General features: G+C 37.0%; 2 protein-coding genes and 20 non-coding genes across 22 annotated transcripts; 20 read left to right on the top strand and 2 right to left on the bottom strand.

Annotated features, from left to right (window-relative positions):
• Nucleotides 1-157: 157 nt before the first annotated feature.
• Nucleotides 158-8,608, bottom strand: LOC140054311 (SAP30-binding protein-like). The gene is made up of 8 exons (XM_072099248.1): nucleotides 8,489-8,608; nucleotides 7,745-7,889; nucleotides 5,229-5,401; nucleotides 4,657-4,761; nucleotides 3,980-4,059; nucleotides 2,986-3,098; nucleotides 1,993-2,133; nucleotides 158-994 (listed from the first exon to the last, which is right to left on the bottom strand). The coding sequence occupies exons 2-8, from the start codon at nucleotides 7,863-7,865 to the stop codon at nucleotides 834-836; spliced, it is 894 nt and encodes a 297-aa protein (XP_071955349.1). The 5' UTR covers nucleotides 7,866-7,889; nucleotides 8,489-8,608; the 3' UTR covers nucleotides 158-833.
• Nucleotides 8,609-9,008: 400 nt separating this feature from the next.
• Trnar-acg (transfer RNA arginine (anticodon ACG)) lies at nucleotides 9,009-9,081 on the top strand. The gene has a single exon. It is a non-coding gene; the product is annotated as a tRNA-Arg (tRNA).
• A 288-nt stretch (nucleotides 9,082-9,369) lies between these two features.
• On the top strand, nucleotides 9,370-9,442 carry Trnar-acg (transfer RNA arginine (anticodon ACG)). The gene has a single exon. It is a non-coding gene; the product is annotated as a tRNA-Arg (tRNA).
• Nucleotides 9,443-10,096: 654 nt separating this feature from the next.
• Nucleotides 10,097-10,169, top strand: Trnar-acg (transfer RNA arginine (anticodon ACG)). The gene has a single exon. It is a non-coding gene; the product is annotated as a tRNA-Arg (tRNA).
• Nucleotides 10,170-10,459: 290 nt separating this feature from the next.
• On the top strand, nucleotides 10,460-10,532 carry Trnar-acg (transfer RNA arginine (anticodon ACG)). Its single transcript has one exon. It is a non-coding gene; the product is annotated as a tRNA-Arg (tRNA).
• Nucleotides 10,533-10,640: 108 nt separating this feature from the next.
• Nucleotides 10,641-10,713, top strand: Trnar-acg (transfer RNA arginine (anticodon ACG)). The gene has a single exon. It is a non-coding gene; the product is annotated as a tRNA-Arg (tRNA).
• A 108-nt stretch (nucleotides 10,714-10,821) lies between these two features.
• On the top strand, nucleotides 10,822-10,894 carry Trnar-acg (transfer RNA arginine (anticodon ACG)). The gene has a single exon. It is a non-coding gene; the product is annotated as a tRNA-Arg (tRNA).
• Nucleotides 10,895-11,182: 288 nt separating this feature from the next.
• Nucleotides 11,183-11,255, top strand: Trnar-acg (transfer RNA arginine (anticodon ACG)). The gene has a single exon. It is a non-coding gene; the product is annotated as a tRNA-Arg (tRNA).
• Nucleotides 11,256-11,543: 288 nt separating this feature from the next.
• Nucleotides 11,544-11,616, top strand: Trnar-acg (transfer RNA arginine (anticodon ACG)). The gene has a single exon. It is a non-coding gene; the product is annotated as a tRNA-Arg (tRNA).
• A 109-nt stretch (nucleotides 11,617-11,725) lies between these two features.
• Trnar-acg (transfer RNA arginine (anticodon ACG)) lies at nucleotides 11,726-11,798 on the top strand. Its single transcript has one exon. It is a non-coding gene; the product is annotated as a tRNA-Arg (tRNA).
• Nucleotides 11,799-11,906: 108 nt separating this feature from the next.
• On the top strand, nucleotides 11,907-11,979 carry Trnar-acg (transfer RNA arginine (anticodon ACG)). Its single transcript has one exon. It is a non-coding gene; the product is annotated as a tRNA-Arg (tRNA).
• Nucleotides 11,980-12,087: 108 nt separating this feature from the next.
• Trnar-acg (transfer RNA arginine (anticodon ACG)) lies at nucleotides 12,088-12,160 on the top strand. The gene has a single exon. It is a non-coding gene; the product is annotated as a tRNA-Arg (tRNA).
• A 288-nt stretch (nucleotides 12,161-12,448) lies between these two features.
• On the top strand, nucleotides 12,449-12,521 carry Trnar-acg (transfer RNA arginine (anticodon ACG)). Its single transcript has one exon. It is a non-coding gene; the product is annotated as a tRNA-Arg (tRNA).
• Nucleotides 12,522-12,809: 288 nt separating this feature from the next.
• Trnar-acg (transfer RNA arginine (anticodon ACG)) lies at nucleotides 12,810-12,882 on the top strand. Its single transcript has one exon. It is a non-coding gene; the product is annotated as a tRNA-Arg (tRNA).
• A 108-nt stretch (nucleotides 12,883-12,990) lies between these two features.
• Nucleotides 12,991-13,063, top strand: Trnar-acg (transfer RNA arginine (anticodon ACG)). Its single transcript has one exon. It is a non-coding gene; the product is annotated as a tRNA-Arg (tRNA).
• A 108-nt stretch (nucleotides 13,064-13,171) lies between these two features.
• Trnar-acg (transfer RNA arginine (anticodon ACG)) lies at nucleotides 13,172-13,244 on the top strand. The gene has a single exon. It is a non-coding gene; the product is annotated as a tRNA-Arg (tRNA).
• Nucleotides 13,245-14,270: 1,026 nt separating this feature from the next.
• Nucleotides 14,271-14,343, top strand: Trnar-acg (transfer RNA arginine (anticodon ACG)). Its single transcript has one exon. It is a non-coding gene; the product is annotated as a tRNA-Arg (tRNA).
• A 288-nt stretch (nucleotides 14,344-14,631) lies between these two features.
• On the top strand, nucleotides 14,632-14,704 carry Trnar-acg (transfer RNA arginine (anticodon ACG)). The gene has a single exon. It is a non-coding gene; the product is annotated as a tRNA-Arg (tRNA).
• A 652-nt stretch (nucleotides 14,705-15,356) lies between these two features.
• Nucleotides 15,357-15,429, top strand: Trnar-acg (transfer RNA arginine (anticodon ACG)). The gene has a single exon. It is a non-coding gene; the product is annotated as a tRNA-Arg (tRNA).
• Nucleotides 15,430-16,622: 1,193 nt separating this feature from the next.
• On the top strand, nucleotides 16,623-16,695 carry Trnar-acg (transfer RNA arginine (anticodon ACG)). The gene has a single exon. It is a non-coding gene; the product is annotated as a tRNA-Arg (tRNA).
• A 110-nt stretch (nucleotides 16,696-16,805) lies between these two features.
• On the top strand, nucleotides 16,806-16,878 carry Trnar-acg (transfer RNA arginine (anticodon ACG)). Its single transcript has one exon. It is a non-coding gene; the product is annotated as a tRNA-Arg (tRNA).
• Nucleotides 16,879-17,665: 787 nt separating this feature from the next.
• On the bottom strand, nucleotides 17,666-23,789 carry LOC140054405 (NXPE family member 4-like). Its single transcript, XM_072099383.1, has 7 exons — nucleotides 23,650-23,789; nucleotides 23,426-23,520; nucleotides 23,090-23,170; nucleotides 22,309-22,359; nucleotides 20,996-21,600; nucleotides 20,190-20,242; nucleotides 17,666-19,345 (listed from the first exon to the last, which is right to left on the bottom strand). The coding sequence occupies exons 2-7, from the start codon at nucleotides 23,495-23,497 to the stop codon at nucleotides 18,576-18,578; spliced, it is 1,632 nt and encodes a 543-aa protein (XP_071955484.1). The 5' UTR covers nucleotides 23,498-23,520; nucleotides 23,650-23,789; the 3' UTR covers nucleotides 17,666-18,575.
• Between the last annotated feature and the right edge of the window lie 313 nt (nucleotides 23,790-24,102).

Genomic DNA, 24,102 nt, shown 5'->3' with positions numbered 1-24,102 from the left:
TTCTGGTACACGCATTTTGTAAATAGAGAAGCATTTAAAAACAATTATGAAAAATAAACAGTGCTGTAAAAAATGTTATCAGTTGACTAAATAAATACAGGCTAAATAACTTTTACGTTTCTGGTATTTTTATTCAACATCAGATTTTAATGTTTTAGTTTTTTTTCCTCACTTTTTATGGAGTCACCATTATATGGTATTAAATCAAGTTAAATTATCTACCTAATGAAAACAATGCCTCTCGTTTTTATAGCAGAATTTTTGCGAATTCTGTATTTTACCAATTTTAAAATTCATGTTTTTCATGGTGACTTCTGTTCTGTGTTACACAATTTGATTTCATTTTTTAATTCATTGTAGCCTAATAAACGAAATTGATACTATTACAGTATTCAAAAACTGTACAAGGTTCTCGCCAAATATGAATGAATTTAACAAAAATAATTTAAAGTGTTCCCTTTAAAACTCTGCCTAATTAACCATAAGTGCTTTTTTCTTTGATTGCAAACAACATATTTTTTTATAATTTATGAACTAGGCCTATAAATGCATAATTTTAAAACCATGAGTTTCTAGTCCAGTTTCTTATGTGTTTGGTTCCCAATAGATGGTTTTAGCTTTACTAATTCAAGTTTCCTTGTATCATATGTTTCACTTTGTAGAACCCTAATTTGAGACACCCTTATTCAGGGAACACCCCTATTACTAAGTAGACGCCTTCCCGTAATACAAAAGCATGGACATCTGTATATGTTTTAAAACTATGGCTGATACATCTATACAAGATATACAAGATAGAGGTTCTACTGTATGTTGATGTCTATTTAGTGTAATCAATTGTCTAAGCGTGGTTTCTTTAATGTCCCAATAGATGAAATAACAGTCTTATTAGTATTAACTGAACTTGTTGCGGGGAATGCTAGCCTTGGCACTGCAACAGCAACCCCTGTTGCCCCAACATCCCACTTGCTTTTTCTTTTCTTTGATTGGTCATCTATAAAAGGAAAGGTAATTGAAATTAAAAAAAAAAATCAGATTTAAATTTGACCCCTATCTTATCAGCCTATGTTCTCGGACAAATAACAAATATAATCAATTAAGAGCAGCTATCCAGAGGAAATGGGAGGGGATGATTGTGTAAATGGGAGGGGATGATTGTGTAAATGGGAGGGGATGATTGTGTAAATGGGAGGGGATGATTGTGTAAATGGGAGGGGATGATTGTGTAAATGGGAGGGGATGATTGTGTAAATGGGAGGGGATGATTGTGTAAATGGGAGGGGATGATTGTGTAAATGGGAAGGGATGATTGTGTAAATGGGAGGGGATGATTGTGTAAATGGGAGGGGATGATTGTGTAAATGGGAGGTGATGATTGTGTAAATGGGAGGTGATGATTGTGTAAATGGGAGGTGATGATTGTGTAAATGGGAGGGGATGATTGTGTAAATGGGAGGTGATGATTGTGTAAATGGGAGGGGATGATTGTGTAAATGTAGTTGTCCATATATTTATTACGATAATAACCACCACCTTCATGGTTCTGGTGGTAGAACTAATCTTCTTGGACAATAAAGGACTATAAACCATAGGCTCAGGATACAAAAAATGCTTGTGTGCACCTTAAAAGACATAGTACATCCGTTGAGACAAGTAGGGGGTTACCCCGCTGTACTAGTACACACAGCCACTGTCGTGGACAGAGGGGAGAGCACGGTAGTTGGCTGCACTGACATGAGCCTTATAGGGGAGAATCATGTAGTTGAAAAGTGTAACATCTAAGTCCATGTATGTATTTAATACAACTTGAAAATTATATAAGACACAAAAAAATAGTGTATGTATGCTGTTGTATTAAAGCTAACACTACATTTGTCCCCACAATGCGTACACATTGCATCAAAATGATCAATATTTAAAATCACATGTTTTTTGTGATGTGATGGTACAATCCTAAAAACAAAAAAACGAGCAACTATCACAATCTCTTACCAACAGTGTTTACTGTTGCCAGGGGAACCGCTACTCCTGTTGTTGATGAGCCTGTTGGTTTCTTTACCGTACCAGTTACAAATTCAACTTTTGTTTTTCGTTCTTTTTCACGTTTTGCCATATCTTCTTTTTGTACTTTGGCTGGAATAAGGTAACATTAAGTAACCATTTGTTTTATTCAATGGCATCATTACTATTATATTATTATTTAATTACTGTATTTAAAGTATAATAAAGATTTTAAGGTACTCTTCAAAAAGTCTAGAGAAGTACATTAAATCAGCACCTGATCTTGGTAAATTTACTAGATTTGTTTAGCATAGCTCAAACAAGGTGGTATGTCTATCTCGGTCTAAACCTTATTAGGCCTAAACATTACTGTAATACATCAAAAATTAAATGAAATAACACCAGTGGGGAGAGTATAAGGAAATGAACTGAAATAATTGCAGGGCTCAAAGCTCACCCTAACTAGCAATTTTCATATTGCTAATGCTAGTTACAAATTTCAAAACTAGCTAAAGTTTGCTGGTTTTAAGTTTTGAACAAATAGTGTAGATACTTTTTAGTCTAGCCCTAGCAAATGTATGGTAGACCTGATCTGCTAATTTCTGTAATTGAAAATTTTGCAGAATTAATTAATTTTCTAAAATGTGCTTACTTGCTGGTTGGGTTTCATATTTTTTTATTAAAACTTTTAGAACTAGCAAAGGTTTTGAGTCCTGTGTTATATATATTTTAATGTTTTATTCTCAATTTATTTGGACAGAGGGTTGAGTAGCCAACTCAACAATCACAACCTATCGGTTTATATAATATTATTGAATTTGTATGGTCATCATGAAATCGTTTTTTGTCAGACAAGACGGTGTCTCAAATTTGAGTGTTGTCAAGTGTGTTCAACCCTGCTAAACCAATAGTGTATTAACATTTCTGATCTTCTTTTAGGGTGCTTGGGAAGAATAGCATGTACATTGTGAATTTTAGAAATACCTAAACTCTCATAATAAGAATCGTCTGTCCATCCATGTGGGTCGTACACATCATCTGGGTAGTTGCTACCTAATTCATCAATCCCCATGTACGAAATCAATTTTTCATATATGCTACATCGAAATAAAAAAAGAAAAGAAGTCAGAGCAGAGCACAAGGACTGGACCAACGAGTAATAAAATCATGATACGGTAAAAAATGGTGGTAAAGAAAAAATATTTACTTATCGACCAAAATCATATCATCATTCACATCTAAATTAAATATCTTTCTGAATTGAATACTAGTAATACTTAAATCCTATATTTATTGACTTAAGGTCTATTTACACTAGGGCGTTAAACTATAAATAGATAAACATAAATTTTTCTTGGATAAAACGAAAGAAATTAGAAGTTTTTGTTCTAGAACTATTAGATAATCATGTATGCTGTATTTGATAAAAATAATAATAAAAAAAATCCAATCAAATAACGTCATGATCAATAAAAACAACAAATTCGTATTTTAACGATATTATTGCTCTTACTATTAAATCATGACGTCATTTGATTGCACATGTGAAAATATTATTTTCATCAAAGAGAGCATAAATGATAATCCTAGTTCTAGGATATAAACTTTTTAAATTTCTTATGTTTTAGGTATGAAAATCTTATCTTTTTATCGTCGATCGTTATCGCCCTTGTGTAAATAGGCCTTTAAACTGAAAGTTCTAACAGAAATAAAAACCAACTGTTGGCAAACTATACACAAGATAACCAAACACACTAGTAGAGTAAAGCTACATTCACACTTGTGCTATTTTACGGAAATGAAGACAGCATTGTTTTGTTAAACAATGGATCATTGTATACAGAATTGAAAGGTGCCGTCTTGTAAGTAAGTGTAAATGTAGCTTAACAGTACTTGATGGATTTAAAAAAAATAATTACTTGGGGTCAATCAGAAGAAAGACACCCTAAATGGTAATTATTTTTGTATTAATGTTTACCTTGGGTTGCGAAAATCTTTCCTATTTTGGATCATTGAGTTGAGATCAAATTGCCTCTTAAGATAACCTGCTATTTTGTCCTAAAATAAAAAAAACAAATTCAAGATATTTACAGAATGGCATATACCTTTTCTTCTTGCCGGACCCTGTACAAAAGGTTACAGAGTGGCAAATAACCTTTCACACTTGTCCGATCCTGTTAGAAAGGTCACCAAGTGCCAAATAACCTTTCATTTTTGTCCGATCTTGTTAGAAAGGTCACGGAGTGACAAATAACCTTTCACACTTGTCCGATCTTGTTAGACAGGTCACGGAGTGGAAATAACCTTTCACACTTGTCTGATCAAGATAAAGGGTGACAGAGTGGCAATTAACATACTTGCCTGACCATGCTAGTAAGGTCAGTGCTGACCACTTCTCAAATTTCGACCACAATTTATATCATGCCGATTGTAAAAAATTGATTAATATAGTTATGACGACTACAGAGTTGAATAACTTTTGGCCAGACAATGAGCATTCCAACCACACTAATCAATCACCACTCTTGACATGCTGGTTTTGGTTTTAAGCCTTGTCTACAGTATCAAACTTTATGTAACATGATGATGTCATATCACTACCACATTTGGACACATTTCACTAGTTTGATAGTGTAGACAGAGCTTTATACTTGCCTGTAAATGTTTGGAACACCTTCCAGTAGGCTCTGGGGGCAGTTGTATTTCTTCTATTGACAAATGTCTTACACTCTCTGACCATTTTGACCCTGATGTGTTATGCTAAAATTAAGAAAAAAAAGTGTGCTTAAATAGAAATCGATTTTGAACATATGTCCTCTCTTTACAAACTGAAGGTCACTGGAGGGAAAACTATAACATACAGAAATCAAGTTAATTGGTGATTTGAATTAAAGGTCAAAATCATTGGTGCATGATTCTTGTATTGTAATGTTGTACAGTTTCCTAAATCTTAAATGGTTACATTGCACTTAAGGTCGGTGTTGTAACAGGTAGATTCTACTAATATTTTCCTTGCTCAGACACATGAGTTTTACATAGAAAGAATCAAATAAAATTTTCATGACAACGCTATGCACCAATCAAGTAAAAAGATCATTCTACTCATGCACATGTGTTTCTCAGCATGTGCTGTGTCATCAAAGCAAGAATTCACCAACACTGTACACACAATCGGACGCAAACCTGAACTGAAGCCAGAAAAGAGCCTTAAATCTCACTTATACTACCTCATCATCTTCTTTATCCTCTGTAGTAAATGTTTCATCAACTTCTCCTATTTCTCCCATAATAAGAACATCTTCATCTTGAATGTTTTCTTTAACTTCTCCTTCAGCTACTGATGTATTTCTTGATTGGTTCAAGTCTCCCCCTTCGTCTTCTCCGACATACGAAACTAATCCTAGTAAAAAATAAAGTTATACAGTCAGTGGCATAATGCAGAGGCCCCTGGTTTAGGAACTGTAAGTGGCCCTCCAACGCTGGAGGCCTCGGGCTTTTTAGCCTTTTTCGACATATTTCAATGTCTGTTTTTTCCTCTGGACACTTCTCCGGGGTCCCTGGGTGAGCGCTCATAGCCGTTAAGCCACTGTATACAGTCATATTTTTATTGAAACTTTTTTATTTATGATCCAAATAATCTGTATCTTAATTTGTTTTTAGGAAGAAAGCAAACTGCTTCCAATGTATTTTTAAAATTTCACTATAATTTGACTGTAATAATATCATATGTGTATGCTGCCCCCAACCATATAACCATAGCAACGCTACTGCGCACTAAGGGCAGTTCTAATACAACGCCATGTTTGAAAATAATACCAATTAATAGATATATATTAAACATCAAAATAATCAGTAAAACGTGTCTGACAATCATTAAATGGTGGCAGCGGTATATTGTGAAATAACAAGGAATAGAACTCCTGTAAGTAATCTTAGTACACTTACAGTTACGTGACACATTTTTGATTTCCGAGCAACAAGCCTCGCCGTAAAAAAAAAAACAAAAAAAAAACACTCGTGTCCGTCCAACAACAGCAGCGCCGTTTGTAGGCGAATCACCATCACCGTTTTAGCGTGATAATTGCTCTGGTGGCTTAGGCTAGGCCGTACGTAACAATAATCAATATGTCATCTAAAATGCCCAAGATGGATTGGGATGCCAGAGACCTGGCAGAGAGTCTCCGTGCGTTTAAAGCACGCATGAATTTATATTTTGAAGACCACAATGTAACACTGGATGAGAAAAAAGCAACAAAGATTAAACTTGCTTTTGGTGATGAAGGTATGAAGAGAATTTTATCATCTGGGTTGTCTGATGCAAACCAAAAGGTACCCAAAGAAATATGGACCTTGTTTGAGCAGCAACTAGATGCGTCTGTCAAGATAAATTTTAGAGTTCATAGGTTAGAGTTTTCAACCTATAGGCAAAAGACAGATGAGCCCATCAGTGATTATGTTGCGCGTCTACGTGAAAAAGCATAAAAATGCTCTTTTAAAAAGGATGAACTAAATGAGCGATTGATCGAAATGGTAGTGTTGTCCACACCATTCGAAGATTTTCGTAAGGAACTGCTTACAAAACCGGAGAAATATCCTGTTGCGCAAGTTATTGAGCGTGGTCGTGAATATGAAGCAATCAGTGCATCTAATTGCACAATAAAGAAGATGCAGGATCAACAACAACCACCGACAGTAATTGCTCATTCAATGAAAACGAAGTATGAACGAAAATGTCGAAATTGCGACCGAAGTCATGAACCACGAAAATGTCCAGCGTGGGGAGACACTTGTAGAAATTGCGGAAAAATGAATCATTGGAAAGTATTCTGTAAATCGCAATCCACATTTAAATCGCAACAATCCACATCTAAAGCTAAAGGTAAATTACATAATCGTTCTCGACACAACAACTTTCAAAATCAAAAACGAAAGATGCATGCTGTAGATGAAAATGAACATCATGAGTTAGGCAGCTTAACATTATACGATAGTGTTTTTCTCAGGCAGCATACACATATGATATTATTACATTGACCAATCAAAAGGAAGTTATCATCTGAAGTGTGGGATGTAATTGGTCAATTTACTTGCTTGCATTGACTCCCAGAGAGGAGATAGTAGGCACCACTGGGAGATATGGCGTATGCCTGAGAGTTGTAGCATGATGAGTATTGTATCTCGTCTGCTACGCCCCTACGACCACCTAGGTCATGGGACAACGAAACCTACATGATATAAACCACTAAAGTGTACAAGCTATTTGGACCTAAAAAAGATGTTGACTAATACTGTACCCTTTTCACCCCTACAAAAAGTAACAACATTTTGCATAGTGCCAAAAGACAGTTTTCTGAAATTTTCTGAAAACACACCGCTGATACTTTAGGCTTTGTTCCGAAATGTCCCAAATTGTTACTGCGTGTGCATGTATTAAACTGATCAATCATAGTAATAAAATAGCGCGCAACTATGCTTTCTCTCAAAATTTCTCACTGTTCGTATTTGCGTGTATTAAAAAATCAGGAGATCAAACCTGATTACAACTTGTAACAATTTATGCAGATGTGAAAAGGGTATTAGACAAATTTTGACTTACACAATGTATAGGAAACTGAAAATAATTTGCCCTTCACGATATTTCGAACTTCAAATTGATATTCTTCCAATTTGCCAGAAAGCTTCATTACCGTATTCATGCATGACTAAATCTTCAGTTGTAGCAGAGTATCTATTTATAACTTACTTGTCACTCCTTTATTTCCGCCACCCTTCTCTTCATCTGAATCTGCATCTGAGTCTCCTGCGTAACTCACTAAAGACTGCATTTTAGATGATGAGTCGGACTTGTTCATACTTGAGCTCATGAATAGTCAGTTGCTAAAATAAACCTGAAAAAAAAGGAAAAGAAAATTTTTATTCCTTTACTACTACTAGGCCTAGCCTAGGCCTAGGCACTTTGAAAAATTCATTTGTGTTTCAATTTGGTAACAGAATTCCTACTTCTAGCTACAGTAAAATCTCACTTGACTTCATAATAATAATGAAAAAGCAATAAAACACACTAATTTATAAATTTCTATTGGTATTTACTGTATACTGTAATGTAGGCTAGAATTACTGATGATTTACTGTACTTTACTGTACAATTTGTCCTGGACAGCCTGGGACGACTCACACCATTTTATTATAAATTTTTCGAATTTATTTATTTATAATTCACAATGATATCATTGGTTTTGTCTAAAAGCGGGATGTTTCGGCCCAATAGTTGGCCAATTCGTCCAAACAAAGGTGGGCCGAATCGTCCTGGTGGTTGGTATGGTAGGTTTTTAGTAGTCGTAAATAGGCCTATTCTAGGCCTAGCCTAGCTAGCATAGGCCTAGTTAGGCCTCCTTTTAGCGAGTGTGTGTTGTGTTCCGGGCGGCCTACTGAAATATTAAAATGAAATTAATTATATACCAATTCAAAAAATACATTATATAATTACCTAAGCAACTAGGTCGGAAGAGCCATAGAGAATGAAAATACAAAAAAATCGCTTTCTCTAGGCTAGGCCTGTTGTTGTGAAAATTCCATCGATCGCGTCCACTTTCAACTGATAGAGGGCAGTACAGTTGTTTTTAACAGAGTCATTTATGACTGAATATGATCAATCAGGGCTTAATCTTTACTCCATGATCAGGGGATCCCAGGTTCGAGCCCTACACATCGTGCTTTCTTTTATTTACATTATTTCCACGAGAACCATTACACTCCTCATGTTTAACGCCAACAGATTAAGACTACTGGGTTAAGATTCGGGCATCAGCAAGAAGTATGTATTGAGTGGTCCTATGGCCCAATGAATAAAGCATCTGATTACGAATTAGGGGATTCCAAGTTAGAGCCCTGGCAGGATCGTGCTTTTTTGTTTACAATATTTTTGCGAGAACCATTTAACATTGTACTCCTTACGTTCAACGCTAGTGGGTTAAGATTCGGGCACCAGCAAGAAGTATGTATTGGGTGGTCCTGTGGCCCAATGGATAAGGCATCTGACTACGAATCAGGGGATTCCAGGTTCGAGTCCTGGCAGGATCGTGCTTTTTTTGTTTACAATATTTTTGCGAGAACCCTTTAACATTGTACTCCTCACGTTCAATGCCAATGGGTTAAGATTCGTTCACCAGCAAGAAGTATGTATTGGGTGGTCCTGTGGTCCAATGGATAAGGCATCTGACTACGAATTAGGGGATTCCAGGTTCGAGTTCTGGCAGGATCGTGCTTTTTTGTTTACAATATTTTTGCGAGAACCCTTTAACATTGTACTCCTTACGTTCAACGCTAGTCGCTTAAGATTCGGGCACCAGCAAGAAGTATGTATTGGGTGGTCCTGTGGCCCAATGGATAAGGCATCTGACTACGAATCAGGGGATTCCAGGTTCCAGTCCTGGCAGGATCGTGCTTTTTTTTGTTTACAATATTTTTGTGAGAACAATTTAACATTGTACTCCTTACGTTCAGCGCTAGTGGGTTAAGATACGTTCACCATCAAGTAGTATGTATTAGGTGGTCCTATGGACCAATGGATAAGGCATCTGACTACGAATAAGGGGATTCCAGGTTCGAGCCCTGGGAGGATCGTGCTTTTTTTGTTTACAATATTTTTCGGTAGAACCATTTAAAATTGTACTCCTTACGTTCAACGCTAGTGGGTTAAGATTCGGGCACCAGCAAGAGGTATGTATTGGGTGGTCCTGTGGCCCAATGGATAAGGCATCTGACTTCGAATCAGGGGATTCCTGGTTCGAGTACTGGCAGGATCGTGTTTTTTTTTCTTTACAATATTTCCGCGAGAACCATTTAACATTACCCTCCTCACGTTCAATGGCAATGGGTTAAGATTCGTTCAACAGCAAGAAGTATGTATTGGGTGGTCCTGTGGGCCAAAGGATAAAGCATCTGACTACGAATCAGGGGATTCCAGGTTCGAGTCCTGGCAGGATCGTGCTTTTTTTGTTTACAATATTTTTGCGAGAACCCTTTAACATTGTACTCCTTACGTTCAACGCTAGTGGGTTAAGATTCGTTCACCAGCAAGTAGTATGTATTGTGTGGTCCTTTGGCCCAATGGATAAGGCATCTGACTACGAATCAGGGGATTCCAGGTTCGAGTCCTGGCAGGATCGTGCTTTTTTTGTTTACAATATTTTTGCGAGAACCATTTAACACTGTACTCCTTACGTTCAACGCTAGTGGGTTAAGATTTGGGCACCAGCAAGAAGTATGTATTGGGTGATCCTGTGACCCAATGGATAAGGCATCCGACTACGAATCAGGGGATTCCAGGTTTGAGCCCTGGAAGGATCGTGCTTTTTTTTGTTTACAATATTTTTGCGAGAACCCTTTAACATTGTACTCCTCACGTTCAACGCTACTGGGTTAAGATTCGGGCACCAGCAAGAAGTATGTATTAGGTGGTCCTGTGGCCCAATGGATAAGGCATCTGACTACGAATCAGGGTATTCCAGGTTCGAGTCCTGGGAGGATCGTGCTTTTTTTGTTTACAATATTTTCGGTAGAACCATTTAAAATTGTACTCCTTACGTTCAACGCTAGTGGGTTAAAATTCGGGCACCAGCAAGAGGTATGTATTGGGTGGTCCTGTGGCCCAATGGATAAGGCATCTGACTACGAATCAGGGGGTTCCAGGTTCGAGTCCTGGCAGGATCGTGCTTTTTTTTGTTTACAATATTTTTGCGAGAACAATTTAACATTGTACTCCTTCCGTTCAACGCTAGTGGGTTAAGATTCGGGCACCAGCAAAAGTATGCATTGGGTGGTCCTGTGGCCCAATGGATAAGGCATCTGACTACGAATCAGGGGATTCCAGGTTCGAGTCCTGGCAGGATCGTTCTTTTTTTGTTTACAATATTTTTGCGAGAACAATTTAACATTGTACTCCTTACGTTCAACGCTACTGGGTTAAGATTCGGGCATCAGCAAGAAGTATGTATTGAGTGGTCCTATGGCCCAATGAATAAAGCATCTGTTTACGAATTAGGGGATTCCAAGTTCGAGTCCTGGCAGGATCGTGCTTTTTTGTTTACAATATTTTTGCGAGAACCATTTAACATTGTACTCCTTACGTTCAACGCTAGTGGGTTAAGATTCGGGCACCAGCAAGAAGTATGTATTGGGTGGTCCTGTGGCCCAATGGATAAGGTATCTGACTACGAATCAGGGGATTCCAGGTTCGAGTCCTGGCAGGATCGTGCTTTTTTTGTTTACAATATTTTTGCGAGAACCCTTTAACATTGTACTCCTGACGTTCAATGCCAATGGGTTAAGATTCGTTCACCAGCAAGAAGTATGTATTGGGTGGTCCTGTGGTCCAATGGATAAGGCATCTGACTACGAATTAGGGGATTCCAGGTTCGAGTTCTGGCAGGATCGTGCTTTTTTGTTTACAATATTTTTGCGAGAACCCTTTAACTTTGTACTCCTTACGTTCAACGCTAGTGGCTTAAGATTCGGGCTCCAGCAAGAAGTATGTATTGGGTGGTCCTGTGGCCCAATGGATAAGGCATCTGACTACGAATCAGGGGATTCCAGGTTCGAGCCCTGGAAGGATCGTGCTTTTTTTTGTTTACAATATTTTTGCGAGAACCCTTTAACATTGTACTCCTCACGTTCAACGCTACTGGGTTAAGATTCGGGCACCAGCAAGAAGTATGTATTAGGTGGTCCTGTGGCCCAATGGATAAGGCATCTGACTACGAATCAGGGGATTCCAGGTTCGAGTCCTGGGAGGATCGTGCTTTTTTTGTTTACAATATTTTCGGTAGAACCATTTAAAATTGTACTCCTTACGTTCAACGCTAGTGGGTTAAAATTCGGGCACCAGCAAGAGGTATGTATTGGGTGGTCCTGTGGCCCAATGGATAAGGCATCTGACTACGAATCAGGGGATTCCAGGTTCGAGTCCTGGCAGGATCGTGCTTTTTTTTGTTTACAATACTTTTGCGAGAACAATTTAACATTGTACTCCTTCCGTTCAACGCTAGTGGGTTAAGATTCGGGCACCAGCAAAAGTATGCATTGGGTGGTCCTGTGGCCCAATGGATAAGGCATCTGACTACGAATCAGGGGATTCCAGGTTCGAGTCCTGGCAGGATCGTTCTTTTTTTGTTTACAATATTTTTGCGAGAACAATTTAACATTGTACTCTTTACGTTCAACGCTACTGGGTTAAGATTCGGGCATCAGCAAGAAGTATGTATTGAGTGGTCCTATGGCCCAATGAATAAAGCATCTGTTTACGAATTAGGGGATTCCAAGTTCGAGTCCTGGCAGGATCGTGCTTTTTTGTTTACAATATTTTTGCGAGAACCATTTAACATTGTACTCCTTACGTTCAACGCTAGTGGGTTAAGATTCGGGCACCAGCAAGGAGTATGTATTGGGTGGTCCTGTGGCCCAATGGATAAGGCATCTGACTACGAATCAGGGGATTCCAGGTTCGAGTCCTGGCAGGATCGTGCTTTTTTTGTTTACAATATTTTTGCGAGAACCCTTTAACATTGTACTCCTCACGTTCAATGCCAATGGGTTAAGATTCGTTCACCAGCAAGAAGTATGTATTGGGTGGTCCTGTGGTCCAATGGATAAGGCATCTGACTACGAATTAGGGAATTCCAGGTTCGAGTTCTGGCAGGATCGTGCTTTTTGGTTTACAATATTTTTGCGAGAACCCTTTAACATTGTACTCCTTACGTTCAACGCTAGTGGCTTAAGATTCGGGCTCCAGCAAGAAGTATGTATTGGGTGGTCCTGTGGCCCAATGGATAAGGCATCTGACTACGAATCAGGGGATTCCAGGTTCGAGTCCTGGCAGGATCGTGCTTTTTTTGTTTACAATATTTTTGCGAGAACAATTTAACATTGTACTCCTTACGTTCAACGCTAGTGGGTTAAGATACGTTCACCATCAAGTAGTATGGTTTAGGTGGTCCTGTGGCCCAATGGATAAGGCATCTGACTACGAATCAGGGGATTCCAGGTTCGAGTCCTGGGAGGATCGTGCTTTTTTTGTTTACAATATTTTCGGTAGAACCATTTAAAATTGTACTCCTTACGTTCAACGCTAGTGGGTTAAGATTCGGGCACCAGCAAGAGGTATGTATTGGGTGGTCCTGTGGCCCAATGGATAAGGCATCTGACTACGAATCAGGAGATTCCAGGTTCGAGTCCTGGCAGGATCGTGCTTTTTTTGTTTATAATATTTTTGCGAGAACAATTTAACATTGTACTCCTTACGTTCAACGCTAGTGGGTTAAGATTCGGACACCAGCAAGAAGTATGTATTGAGTGGTGGTCTTATGGCCCAATGAATAAAGCATCTGATTACGATCAGGGGATAACAGGTTCGAGTCCTGGCAGGATCGTGCTTTTTTTGTTTATAATATTTTTGCGAGAACAATTTAACATTGTACTCCTTACGTTCAACGCTAGTGGGTTAAGATTCGGACACCAGCAAGAAGTATGTATTGAGTGGTGGTCTTATGGCCCAATGAATAAAGCATCTGATTACGATCAGGGGATAACAGGTTCGAGTCCTGGCAGGATCGTGCTTATTTTTGGTTTACAATATTACCGCGAGAACCAATTAAGACTACACTCCTCACGTTCAACGCCAATGGGTTAAGATTCGTTCACCAGCTGCAAGACGTATGTATTGGGTGGTCCTGTGTCCCAATAAAAAAGGCATCTGACTACGAATCAGTGGATGACTCCAGGTTCCAGTCCTGGCAGGATCGTTCTTTTTTTTTGTTTACAATATTTCCGCGAGAACCATTTAACATTGCACTCCCCACGTTCAACGCTAGTGGGTTAAGATTCGTTCACCAGCAATAGGTATGTATTGAGTGGTCCTGTGGCCCAATGGATAAGGCATCTGACTACGAATCAAGGGATTCCTGGTTCGAGTCCTGGTAGGATCGTGTCTTTTTTTCTTTACAATATTTCCGCGAGAACCATTTAACATTACACTCCTCACGTTCAATGCCAATGGGTTAAGATTCGTTCACCAGCAAGAAGTATGTATTGGGTGGTCCTGTGGCCCAAAGGATAAAGCATCTGACTACGAATCAGGGGATTCCAGGTTCGAGCCTGGCAGGATCGTGCTTTTTTGTTTACAACATTTTTGCGAGAACCATTTAACATTGTACTCCTTACGTTCAACGCTACTGGGTTAAGATTCGGGCATCAGCAAGAAGTATGTATTGAGTGGTCCTGTGGCCCAATGGATAAGGCATCTGACTACGAATCAGGGGATTCCAGGTTCGAGTCCTGGCAGGATCGTTCTTTTTTTGTCTACAATATTTTTGCGAGAACAATTTAAAATTGTACTCCTTACGTTCAACGCTACTGGGTTAAGATTCGGGCATCAGCAAGAAGTATGTATTGAGTGGTCCTATGGCCCAATGAATAAAGCATCTGATTACGAATTAGAGGATTCCAGGTTCGAGTCCTGGCAGGATCGTGCTTTTTTGTTTACAATATTTTTGCGAGAACCATTTAACATTGTACTCCTTACGTTCAACGCTAGTGGGTTAAGATTCGGGCACCAGCAAGCAGTATGTATTGGGTGGTCCTGTGGCCCAATGGATAAGGCATCTGACTACGAATCAGGGGATTCCAGGTTCGAGTCCTGGCAGGATCGTGCTTTTTTTGTTTACACTATTTTAACGAGAACCCTTTAACATTGTACTCCTCACGTTCAATGCCAATGGGTTAAGATTCGTTCACCAGCAAGATGTATGTATTGGGTGGTCCTGTGGTCCAATGGATAATGCATCTAACTACGAATTAGGGGATTCCAGGTTCGAGCCCTGGCAGGATCGTGCTTTTTTGTTTACAATATTTTTGCGAGAACCCTTTAACATTGTACTCCTTAAGTTCAACGCTAGTGGCTTAAGATTCGGGCACCAGCAAGAAGTATGTATTGGGTGGTCCTGTTACCCAATGGATAAGGCATCTGACTACGAATCAGGGGATTCTAGGTTCGAGCCCTGGCAGGATCGTGCTTTTTTGTTTACAATATTTTTGCGAGAACCCTTTAACATTGTACTCCTTAAGTTCAACGCTACTGGGTTAAGATTCGGGCACCAGCAAGAAGTATGTATTGGGTGGTCCTGTTACCCAATGGATAAGGCATCTGACTACGAATCAGGGGATTCTAGGTTCGAGCCCTGGCAGGATCGTGCTTTTTTTGTTTCCAATATTTTTGCGAGAACCCTTTAACCTTGTACACCTCACGTTCAACGCTAATGGGTTAAGATTCGGGCACCAGCCACCAGAAGTATGCATTGGGTGGTCCTGTGGCCCAATGGATAAGGCATCTGACTACGAATCAGAGGATTCCAGGTTCGAGTCCTGGCAGGATCGTTCTTTTTTTGTCTACAATATTTTTGCGAGAACAATTTAAAATTGTACTCCTTACGTTCAACGCTACTGGGTTAAGATTCGGGCATCAGCAAGAAGTATGTATTGAGTGGTCCTGTGGCCCGATGGATAAAGCATCTGACTACGAATCAGTGGATTCCAGGTTCGAGTCCTGGCAGGATCGTGCTTCTTTTGTTTACAATATTTTTGCGAGAACCCTTTAACATTGTACTCCTTACGTTCAACGCCAACAGGTTAAAGCGTGGTTCCCACTAGCGACGTAACACAAGGACGTAACGCAACGCAAGTAAATTGACCAATCACAAGCGATGGCTTATTCGCTTGTGATTGGTAACTGTCTATAACTTCGCTTGTCATTGGTTAAAACGCTTGCGTTGCGTTTACGTCCTTGCGTTACGTTCTAGTGGGAACCAAGCTTTAGATTAATTTACCAGCAATGTATTGGGTGGTCCTATAGCCCAATGGATAAAGCATCTGATTACGATTAGGAGGGATTCCAGTTTCGAGTCCTGGCAGGATTGTGCTTTTTTTTTGGTTTACAATATTACCACGAGAACCAATTAACATTGCACTCCTCATGTTCAACCCTAGTGGGTTAAGATACGTTCACCATCAAGAAGTATGTATTAGGTGGTCCTGTGGACCAATGGATAAGGCATCTGACTACGAATCAGGGAATTCCAGGTTCGAGTCCTGGCAGGATCGTGCTTTTTTTTCTTTACAATATCTTTGCGAGAACCATTTAACATTGAACTCCTTACGTTCAACGCTAGTGGGTTAAGATTCGTTCACCAGCAAGAAGTACGTATTGGATGGTCCTGTGGCCCAATGGATAAGGCATCTTACTACGAGTCAGGGATACCAGGTTCGATTCCTAGCAGGATCGTGCTTTTTTTTGTTAACAATTATTTCCGCTAGAACCATTTAAGATTGTACTCCTTACGTTCAACGGGTTAAGATTCGTTTACCAGCAATACGTATGTATTGGGTGGTCCTATAGACCAATTGGATAAAGCATATGACTACGAAGCAGGGGATTCTAGGTTCGAGTCCTGGCAGGATTGTGTTTTTTATTTGGTTTACAATATTACCGCGAGAACCAATTAACATTACACTCCTCACGTTCAACGCCAATGGGTTAAGATTCGTTAACCAGCAACAAATATGTATTGGGTGGTCCTGTGGCCCAATGGATAAGGCATCTGACTACGAATCAGGGGATTCCAGGTTCGAGTCCTGGCAGGATCGGATGCCATTTCCTTTACATTTTTTTCCGCGAGAACCATTTAACATTGCACTTTCCACGTTCAACGCTAGTGGGTTAAGATTCGTTCACCAGCAAAAAGTATGTATTGGGTGGTCCTGTGGCCCAATGGATAAGGCATCTGACTACGAATCAGGGGATTCCAGGTTCGAGTCCTAGCAGGATCGTGCTTTTTTTGTTTACAATATTTTTTCGAGAACCATTTAACATTGCACTCCTCATGTTCAACGCTAGTGGATTAAGATTCGGGCACCAGCAAGAAGTATGTATTGAGTGGTCCTGAGGCCCAATGGATAAGGTCTGACAACGAATTATTTGTTATTTGTTTTCTATGACAACACTGTAACGTACGGTGGGAGTCAATAAAGAATTGGTTAATGAGATGTCGCGCATACAAAATTATTGCACATATGCCGTGGTTTAAAATTCATGAACTTTTAAGTAGGCCTACTACATTAAAAAACAGGTGAAACTGTTTTCTAAGGCCGTTCGTTGTTATTTCATCGAGTCGTGATAAAAATTAACAATTCAACTAAAGAATCTCATTCGCCAAACTGCATGTGATTAATGCTTTTTGAATTAATCTCCAAGAGAAAATGTTTAATTAAATATTTTTTACTATTTAATTACCTTATGACACTGTTTGAAGAACGATGTATGGAGATGTCATTCCCAATTCCCGGTCACAAAGTGACTCACGCAGTCAATGCTTCCATATCTGAATAGTAAATATTCTATTAAGTATTCATAACACAATTAAATGTCATGTTAAAGTCTATGACGCATGCGCGACCGCCAAAAATTCAATTCTTTATTTACTCTCACCGTACATTACAGTATTTTCATAGAAAACAAATAGCAAATAGCACAAAACGAAAATAAAATAAAAACAAAATACAAATATATATACAAATATACATATATCTATAAACATATATATAAACACAACAGGCAAAGAACATTAATTAATTAATAATATAGACACATTAGACATAGAACATACATTCTAAACCGCCCGGTGATATACTGTAATTTAATTAATTAATTAATTAGAACGATAAGTTAAAGATGTATTGTCCCTTTGAGTAATTCCCAAAAAAAATTTTTTTTTAATATTTCAAAACAAAGTGGTTATTTTGAAGTATCATGATAGTTATTAACTTTCACCAAACATTAGTTGAAAAAAAAAATAATTCAACCGAAATACGGACGTTTTTTGGTTCAAAAAATAACTTTGACTTCCAGTCAAAGTTTTCGATCAAAACATATTCATAATGCAACGCGCTTGTTTGACTACTCTGTATGTATAATCATAAACTTCCTCGCGATCTGTGTGAAAACACCTTCTCAACCGCGACGAGTTGTAAACAATCCTAATTAGCATCATGCATAATGCATACTCGTGGTTTGAAATCTTTGTTTACTTTCGCTCGTGAGATTTTCCAGATGAAATGTAATCAAATTAATTTAACTGTTAATTACGTAAACTTGTTGTTTTTGCCTCGAATTTTCGACTTAAAGTGAATAACTTTAATATTACTTTGATATGGCCAATTTAAATTTAGAATATTTTGACCGTCATTTTTTTGTGTTTCAAGGGACAATACATCTTTAAGGAAATCTGTGAGACGAGTATCACCTTGTATGTCCGCCTTATGGGACTGAAAGGGAACCTTCATGAGCCCTTATTATTGGCGCAATCGCTCACACAAGTTACTAACAAATGTATATATTCTTACGTTAATCTTTCAAAATTGTAATTTGTATCTTTTAAGAAGAAAAAGTTCACTACAGTAAAATAGTTGTAGTTTCCTAATAAAGGCAGGCAGAATTGCCTGGAATTATAAAAGAAAATTTTAAAACACTATTCTACTTTGCAAACATGGGAAAGAAATAGATATAACTCTTGATAAATAATTCTTATCGGCATATGGATTGTTGATTTAGATGGGTGCGCCAAATTCATATCCCATACATCAATAATATGAATACCAATATTTTTAAATACATCAAGAAAGAAACTTCGAATATCGTAAATCAACTTATCACCGGCATAAAGGAGAGAAGTTCCTGTATCGTGATTCCGGGGTTTCGGCGTTTTGATAACAAAAACTGTATTAGGACAACGCTTTCGTAATCTCAGAATTGTTTGACGCAAGAGGTAAAGTCTCTCTATATACCGTTCTTTTACCCACTGTGTATAATGGGCCCATGGACTGATCATAATAATATAATTACAAATCCTAGTGTCCAGGTTGTCCATGATCTCATATTCCCATCTACCAATGCGATATGGACTATTAGTTACTCCTAGTGTGAATGGATGGAAATGAAATGTCAGATTAACAACATCACTTGAATGGTATGTTTTCTTAGCGTTAGGATATTTTGTCATGTTGCTTTTGCGAAGACCTAGAAGATCAAGTAAGCCACCATTCCATTGCCTTGTTGTGGAGTCTCCAAAGAAGTAAAGTTGTTTTCCCTTTACGCATTTTCTTATTTCCACCCTTGACCACTGCTTTGACTTACACCGTAGAGACGTCCAAGAATTTTTCATCCAAAAACCATCACTAATTGTAGCTGGTAGATCTGCTTTGCATTCTGGTAAGTGATACACTGTGTTTTCAGAAGTTTCTGGAAAACAAAAAGTTATTCTAGCGAATCTAAAGCGTCAGCTTATACACATGCGTAGAGAGGGATTTGGGAGATGGAAATATGAATACGCATGCGTGTAAGCTGACGCTAAAATTTGCATAGTGGAAAACAGGCTGAAAATAGGCGCGAATCAAATAATATAGTATTACACATGATTTTATTTACATACATGTTTTCACCTATTTTGCATAATTATATTAGGCCTATAGGCCTACACTTAGAATATTGATAACAAAATACAAAGTTCAAATGTGATATATAGTTTTAATAAAGGTAATCACTTCCGTAGAGAAAAAAACGAAAAAATTATGTTTTCACTTATAAAATAACATAATAAATGGTTAAATTCAATCAAAAAGACATTGTCTGGCAGCCAATTTGACTATTTTTTTGCTTTAAATTACAGTTTTGCAGGTAAATAATTTTTTTATGATCCAATTTTTGGTCAAAGTGGATAACTATTATGTGAAATTAAAATGACAAAAAAAATGTTAAGAACTATTTTTTCAGAGGACAATACATCTTTAAATAAAAAAGTCATTGGCTGAAAAATGAACACGAAAAAGATTAGGCTTACCTGATATATTTTTACTCGGCTGTACAATAATATGCCATTATTGAATGAATACATTTTTTTGAACTGAACTGAGCTTTGCCTCATGAAAATATAACCTTTCATCTTTCACCAAATGAAATTACTTGTACCATTGCACTCATCATAAACATTCGGTATTTGTATAACATGTAACGGTCTAAAACGTTGACATGCCATCTCAATAATAGCCCAGTGTGATTTGAGTAAACAAAAAAGTGCAACATTTACCTGTGATGTTTATTTTTAGAGGACCATTCAAAATCCTAACGTACGTTACAGACCTACAGAGAGACAATGTTTACATAAAATCACTTTATTACAAACATTATAGCCTAAGCCAAAACATTAAAAGCAGGTATTATTTTTTATAATTAATGGTAAAACTTAAATAAAATAGCAATTACCGTAAATCTTCTAATAGTAACTCACACTCTAACCCATGGGAGCTACTGTTAGAGTCACAAAATATTTCCATTATGAAGACTGGTCGTTTATGACAGCCGTATTTTGAAAATAAGGAGATAAGGCATGTTGATCTCGGAGTGGGGGAGGATTGAGTATTTTTTAGTTTATAAAATGAAGTTAGAGTTTAACCAAACTTGTTTATTATTTCGCTATTAGTTGCTGACCGGAACAGTTGGGGGTGGGTTACTATTTTCAGGTGCCTCATTTAAGATTAGTAATAGTAACCCACTACTCTAATACTAACCCCTCTTCTAATAGTAACCCAACATAAAAAAGGCAAAGAATAATAACCCAGGGTTACCATTAAAAGATTTACGGATATTGGTTTTGTTTTGTGTGTTGTTTTCATGGAGAAGAAACAGTACTTCAATTGTAGTCTTGTGCTAACATGTCATTCTACTATTCAAAAAATATAATACACATATCCAGATATCATCTATAGATTTGTTATAAAGCTACTCATTTTCATCTCTATGTATTCGCATTATGTTATTGCATTTGTAGGCTTAATGACTGTATTTGTCAATGGGGGTTTTGTTTATGGTAAATCAACAAATGAACGAACTTACTTTTGAAAGAGGGCAGAATTGTCAGAAAATAAATAAGAAAAATGTCTTTCAATGTAGGTATTCTTGGACTTGAGTGACGTCAATGAATCACACGTAAACATTTTCTCGTTCGGTTTATCACATACAAGTTCGGTTGTTCCCAACGCCAGTGGAAAACTATAAACACATGTATTATTGTAGTCAGCATGCACTTTCAGTTTACACCTTTTTATTTCGTGTGTTTTATTGTCGTTCGATGTGAAATTACCATTCCATACGACTCTGTCTTCCATCGGCCAAAGTACATTTTCAATAAAATCAGTGGTTTTAGACGGATGTACCAATGTAATTTCAACATCATATTCACCTGGCTGTGCAGCAAAAAACTTAGCCTCATAAGTACCGTTATCAAAATCAGTTATCTTGCCTGCTACATTTACAACCTTATTTCTTATAGTTGCATACCAAAAATCTCCTCCTTTTCGGGAATGACTGTTGTTGATGGCTCTAGCTTCAATAATCACACTGAAGTAGCTACCGGCGTTGACAGATTGACCAGAATGCTTAACATAATACCTTGTGTTTGACGAATTTGTAATTCCAAAAGCTTTAGGCCTATGGGTTTTCTGTAAAATAGTAGCCTGTCCGGGTAATTCGATAATTAGAAGCGATTGCTACAACTTTCTCGTGTTAATGTTGGTGTTTTTCGTTGTTTCCTCTTTTTAACATTATTTTAAATTTCATTTTTCCTGGAGAAATTAGAATCCAGAAACAACGACAAAACACTATACCGCATTGTGTTGCTTTGTTTGAATAAAATTAACTTGAAAAAATAATTCGCTGGTTATTTTAAACTGTAATCTTTCTTAATTTAAATCAATCTTCAACAAAATTATTATTTTACCTTTTGATATTTATATTATTATCTGTTATTGATGTTGTATACTATTTGCTTGAAATAAAGATGATTATACATTATATTTATTTTATTATTGGAAATCAAAATAAATATTAATACCCATTTTCTCATTTATTATTCTATTATTTTAGAAAATGTTAACTGTATTTTGTTTTTATTTTTAGGTTTAGACAAATGTCACACTTAATTGAACGCATTTAGGCTCTAATGTTAAGGGTCACAAAAAATAAATATATCAACTAAAAATTCAGTGTTACACATAAATTAGAACACAACAGTAGTAGGTCTGCTGCAGATATCGCAAAAATACTATATTTCTTGTTTATTGATAAAAAAAAAGGATTATAAAATGTATTCATAGTTGTATTTGAAGAGCGAGGTCATGTTTAGTTTAGAAAAATAAATAGCAACATACCTTGGTAATCTGTTTTTCATTTTCAACGCGGTAATTTGTTGTTGCAAGAACCTATATTAAAACAATAATAACAACAATAATAATAATAATAACAAGAATAGGCCTAATAATATTATTACTAATAATAGTAATACTGTACTACTAATAGTAATAGAAATGGTAGTCTTTTTAGTTGTAATATTCTTGTTGCTTGGTGTTTGCAAACATTTGCTCCATAACTAAAAAATGTATTGTAGATACAGAAGTATATTTAAGCTTATAGTTTGCCAATTTTCTTTTTCTGTTTGTAGGCCTAAGTTTGTTGATATGGATGAAATTTCTGAAATAAAAGAAATTGATTGATTGATAGCGCGCCTAATACAATGTTTCTAAGCGCTTTATACATAAAAATAATCCATAAAATATCCTAAGATAAAAAAAAAAAAAAAAGCAGATGATCCATTTTCACTGCTTAGTTTGAACACTTTGAAGCTCCCATATAATAGCTCACCGTAACTGAATTCACAGAGCTCGAGTGAAAAGGGCATCTGTCTATATCCTACCAAAACAAGATGTTGCTTAAAAAATATGTAAGCCTATTGTCCCTGAAAAAATATGAAAAATTAAATCTTTTTTCTATTTTCGAGAAATATCAAAATCTTCAGACCAACGCGTTGCAACGTAATGATAAGAGCTAAAGCTAGGTTCCCACTAAAACGCTACGCAACAAGTGATGGCTTGTGATTGCGCTGTATCCTTCCTTGCGCTGAGTCATATGGTAACTAAACTTTCATATGCCTACCAGTTCGTAACTTTTAGGCCTACAACTTGGAATCATTGCAAACGTTACTGGAGGTTGAACAACATAACGTAATGCCATAATCTGAAATGTAAATAATAATAAGTATTATATATACTACGGTATCCATTTTGAAATTACAGTTCAATGCCTACAATAGAACCTATAGTACGGGGTGTAAAGAAAACTCAGATCTCAGTATTATAGATCTGGAAGATCTAGATATTATGCCTAACAGTTGATAGGCCTGATGTCATTGTGTTATAAATTACGCTAAATCTGGATAACATATTTTGTCTAAAAAATAAGTAAAATAATAATAATACAGTAGTTTCATACATAAGCTGTATACAAAACCAGTGCAAAGAAGAGCATTTTACAGATTCCCTTCACGCTCACTAATTTCTTCATGACTTTTAGAAAATATGACGCATCTAAAATAAAACAGATACAGTATGTGAAACCATTAAATCACGATAATGTTATGCTAACAATAAAATAGAAGAACTTAGTTTGTAGGCATATTTATACATTTTTCTAATTACATGTGCATTTTAACTTACCTCCTTACTGTATACAAATAACATACGAATCTCACTAAAATCCAATCCCAACACCTTTTGTCCAGTAGAGCGGTTATGTGGTGAGTAAGCCTATGATGAACATAACAAAAAAACGTTCCGCAAGACAATTTTCTATACAATTAATCTATTATGTCAGTTCTAAATTATATATATATAACATTCATAAAAATGAATTGCCTTTCACGCAAAGCTGGTTTTATTAACCAGACGTGTATTATCATTCAAAATTGGGGTCGGTTTCTGCTGCATAGAGCCGAATAAACCCTTAATTTGAAAATGACTGCATTTCTGTTCAATTTTTGCTCCAAAATGAAATTGGTCCTAGCGGTTAATTCAAACGTTACTGCAGTGTAGGCCTAGTGACAAAGTTAGCAGCTGTCAATAAAAATTATTATTTTTTTTTTATAATTGAATGAGTGTTTTAACCGTTAT

Source organism: Antedon mediterranea, chromosome 7 (assembly GCF_964355755.1).
Source record: "Antedon mediterranea chromosome 7, ecAntMedi1.1, whole genome shotgun sequence".
NCBI classification, from domain to species: domain Eukaryota; kingdom Metazoa; phylum Echinodermata; class Crinoidea; order Comatulida; family Antedonidae; genus Antedon; species Antedon mediterranea.
The sequence above is the reverse complement of the archived record's forward strand: the minus strand, read 5'-3'. Positions and strand labels throughout refer to the sequence as shown.

Excerpts from the sequence above, each read along its gene's own strand:
- LOC140054311 (XM_072099248.1), bottom strand. The coding sequence starts at position 7,865 with ATGAGCTCAAGTATGAACAAGTCCGACTCATCATCTAAAATGCAGTCT. Across the intron at positions 5,402-7,744 it reads CGGAAATAAAGGAGTGACAA|GATTAGTTTCGTATGTCGGA; the intron begins GTAAGTTATAAA and ends ATTTTTTACTAG. Across the intron at positions 2,134-2,985 it reads TTCTTATTATGAGAGTTTAG|CCAAAGTACAAAAAGAAGAT; the intron begins GTATTTCTAAAA and ends ACCTTATTCCAG.
- LOC140054405 (XM_072099383.1), bottom strand. The coding sequence starts at position 23,497 with ATGAAGAAATTAGTGAGCGTGAAGGGAATCTGTAAAATGCTCTTCTTT. Across the intron at positions 22,360-23,089 it reads GGCCTAAAAGTTACGAACTG|GTTCTTGCAACAACAAATTA; the intron begins GTAGGCATATGA and ends GTTTTAATATAG. Across the intron at positions 19,346-20,189 it reads TCTAAAAATAAACATCACAG|AAACTTCTGAAAACACAGTG; the intron begins GTAAATGTTGCA and ends TTTGTTTTCCAG.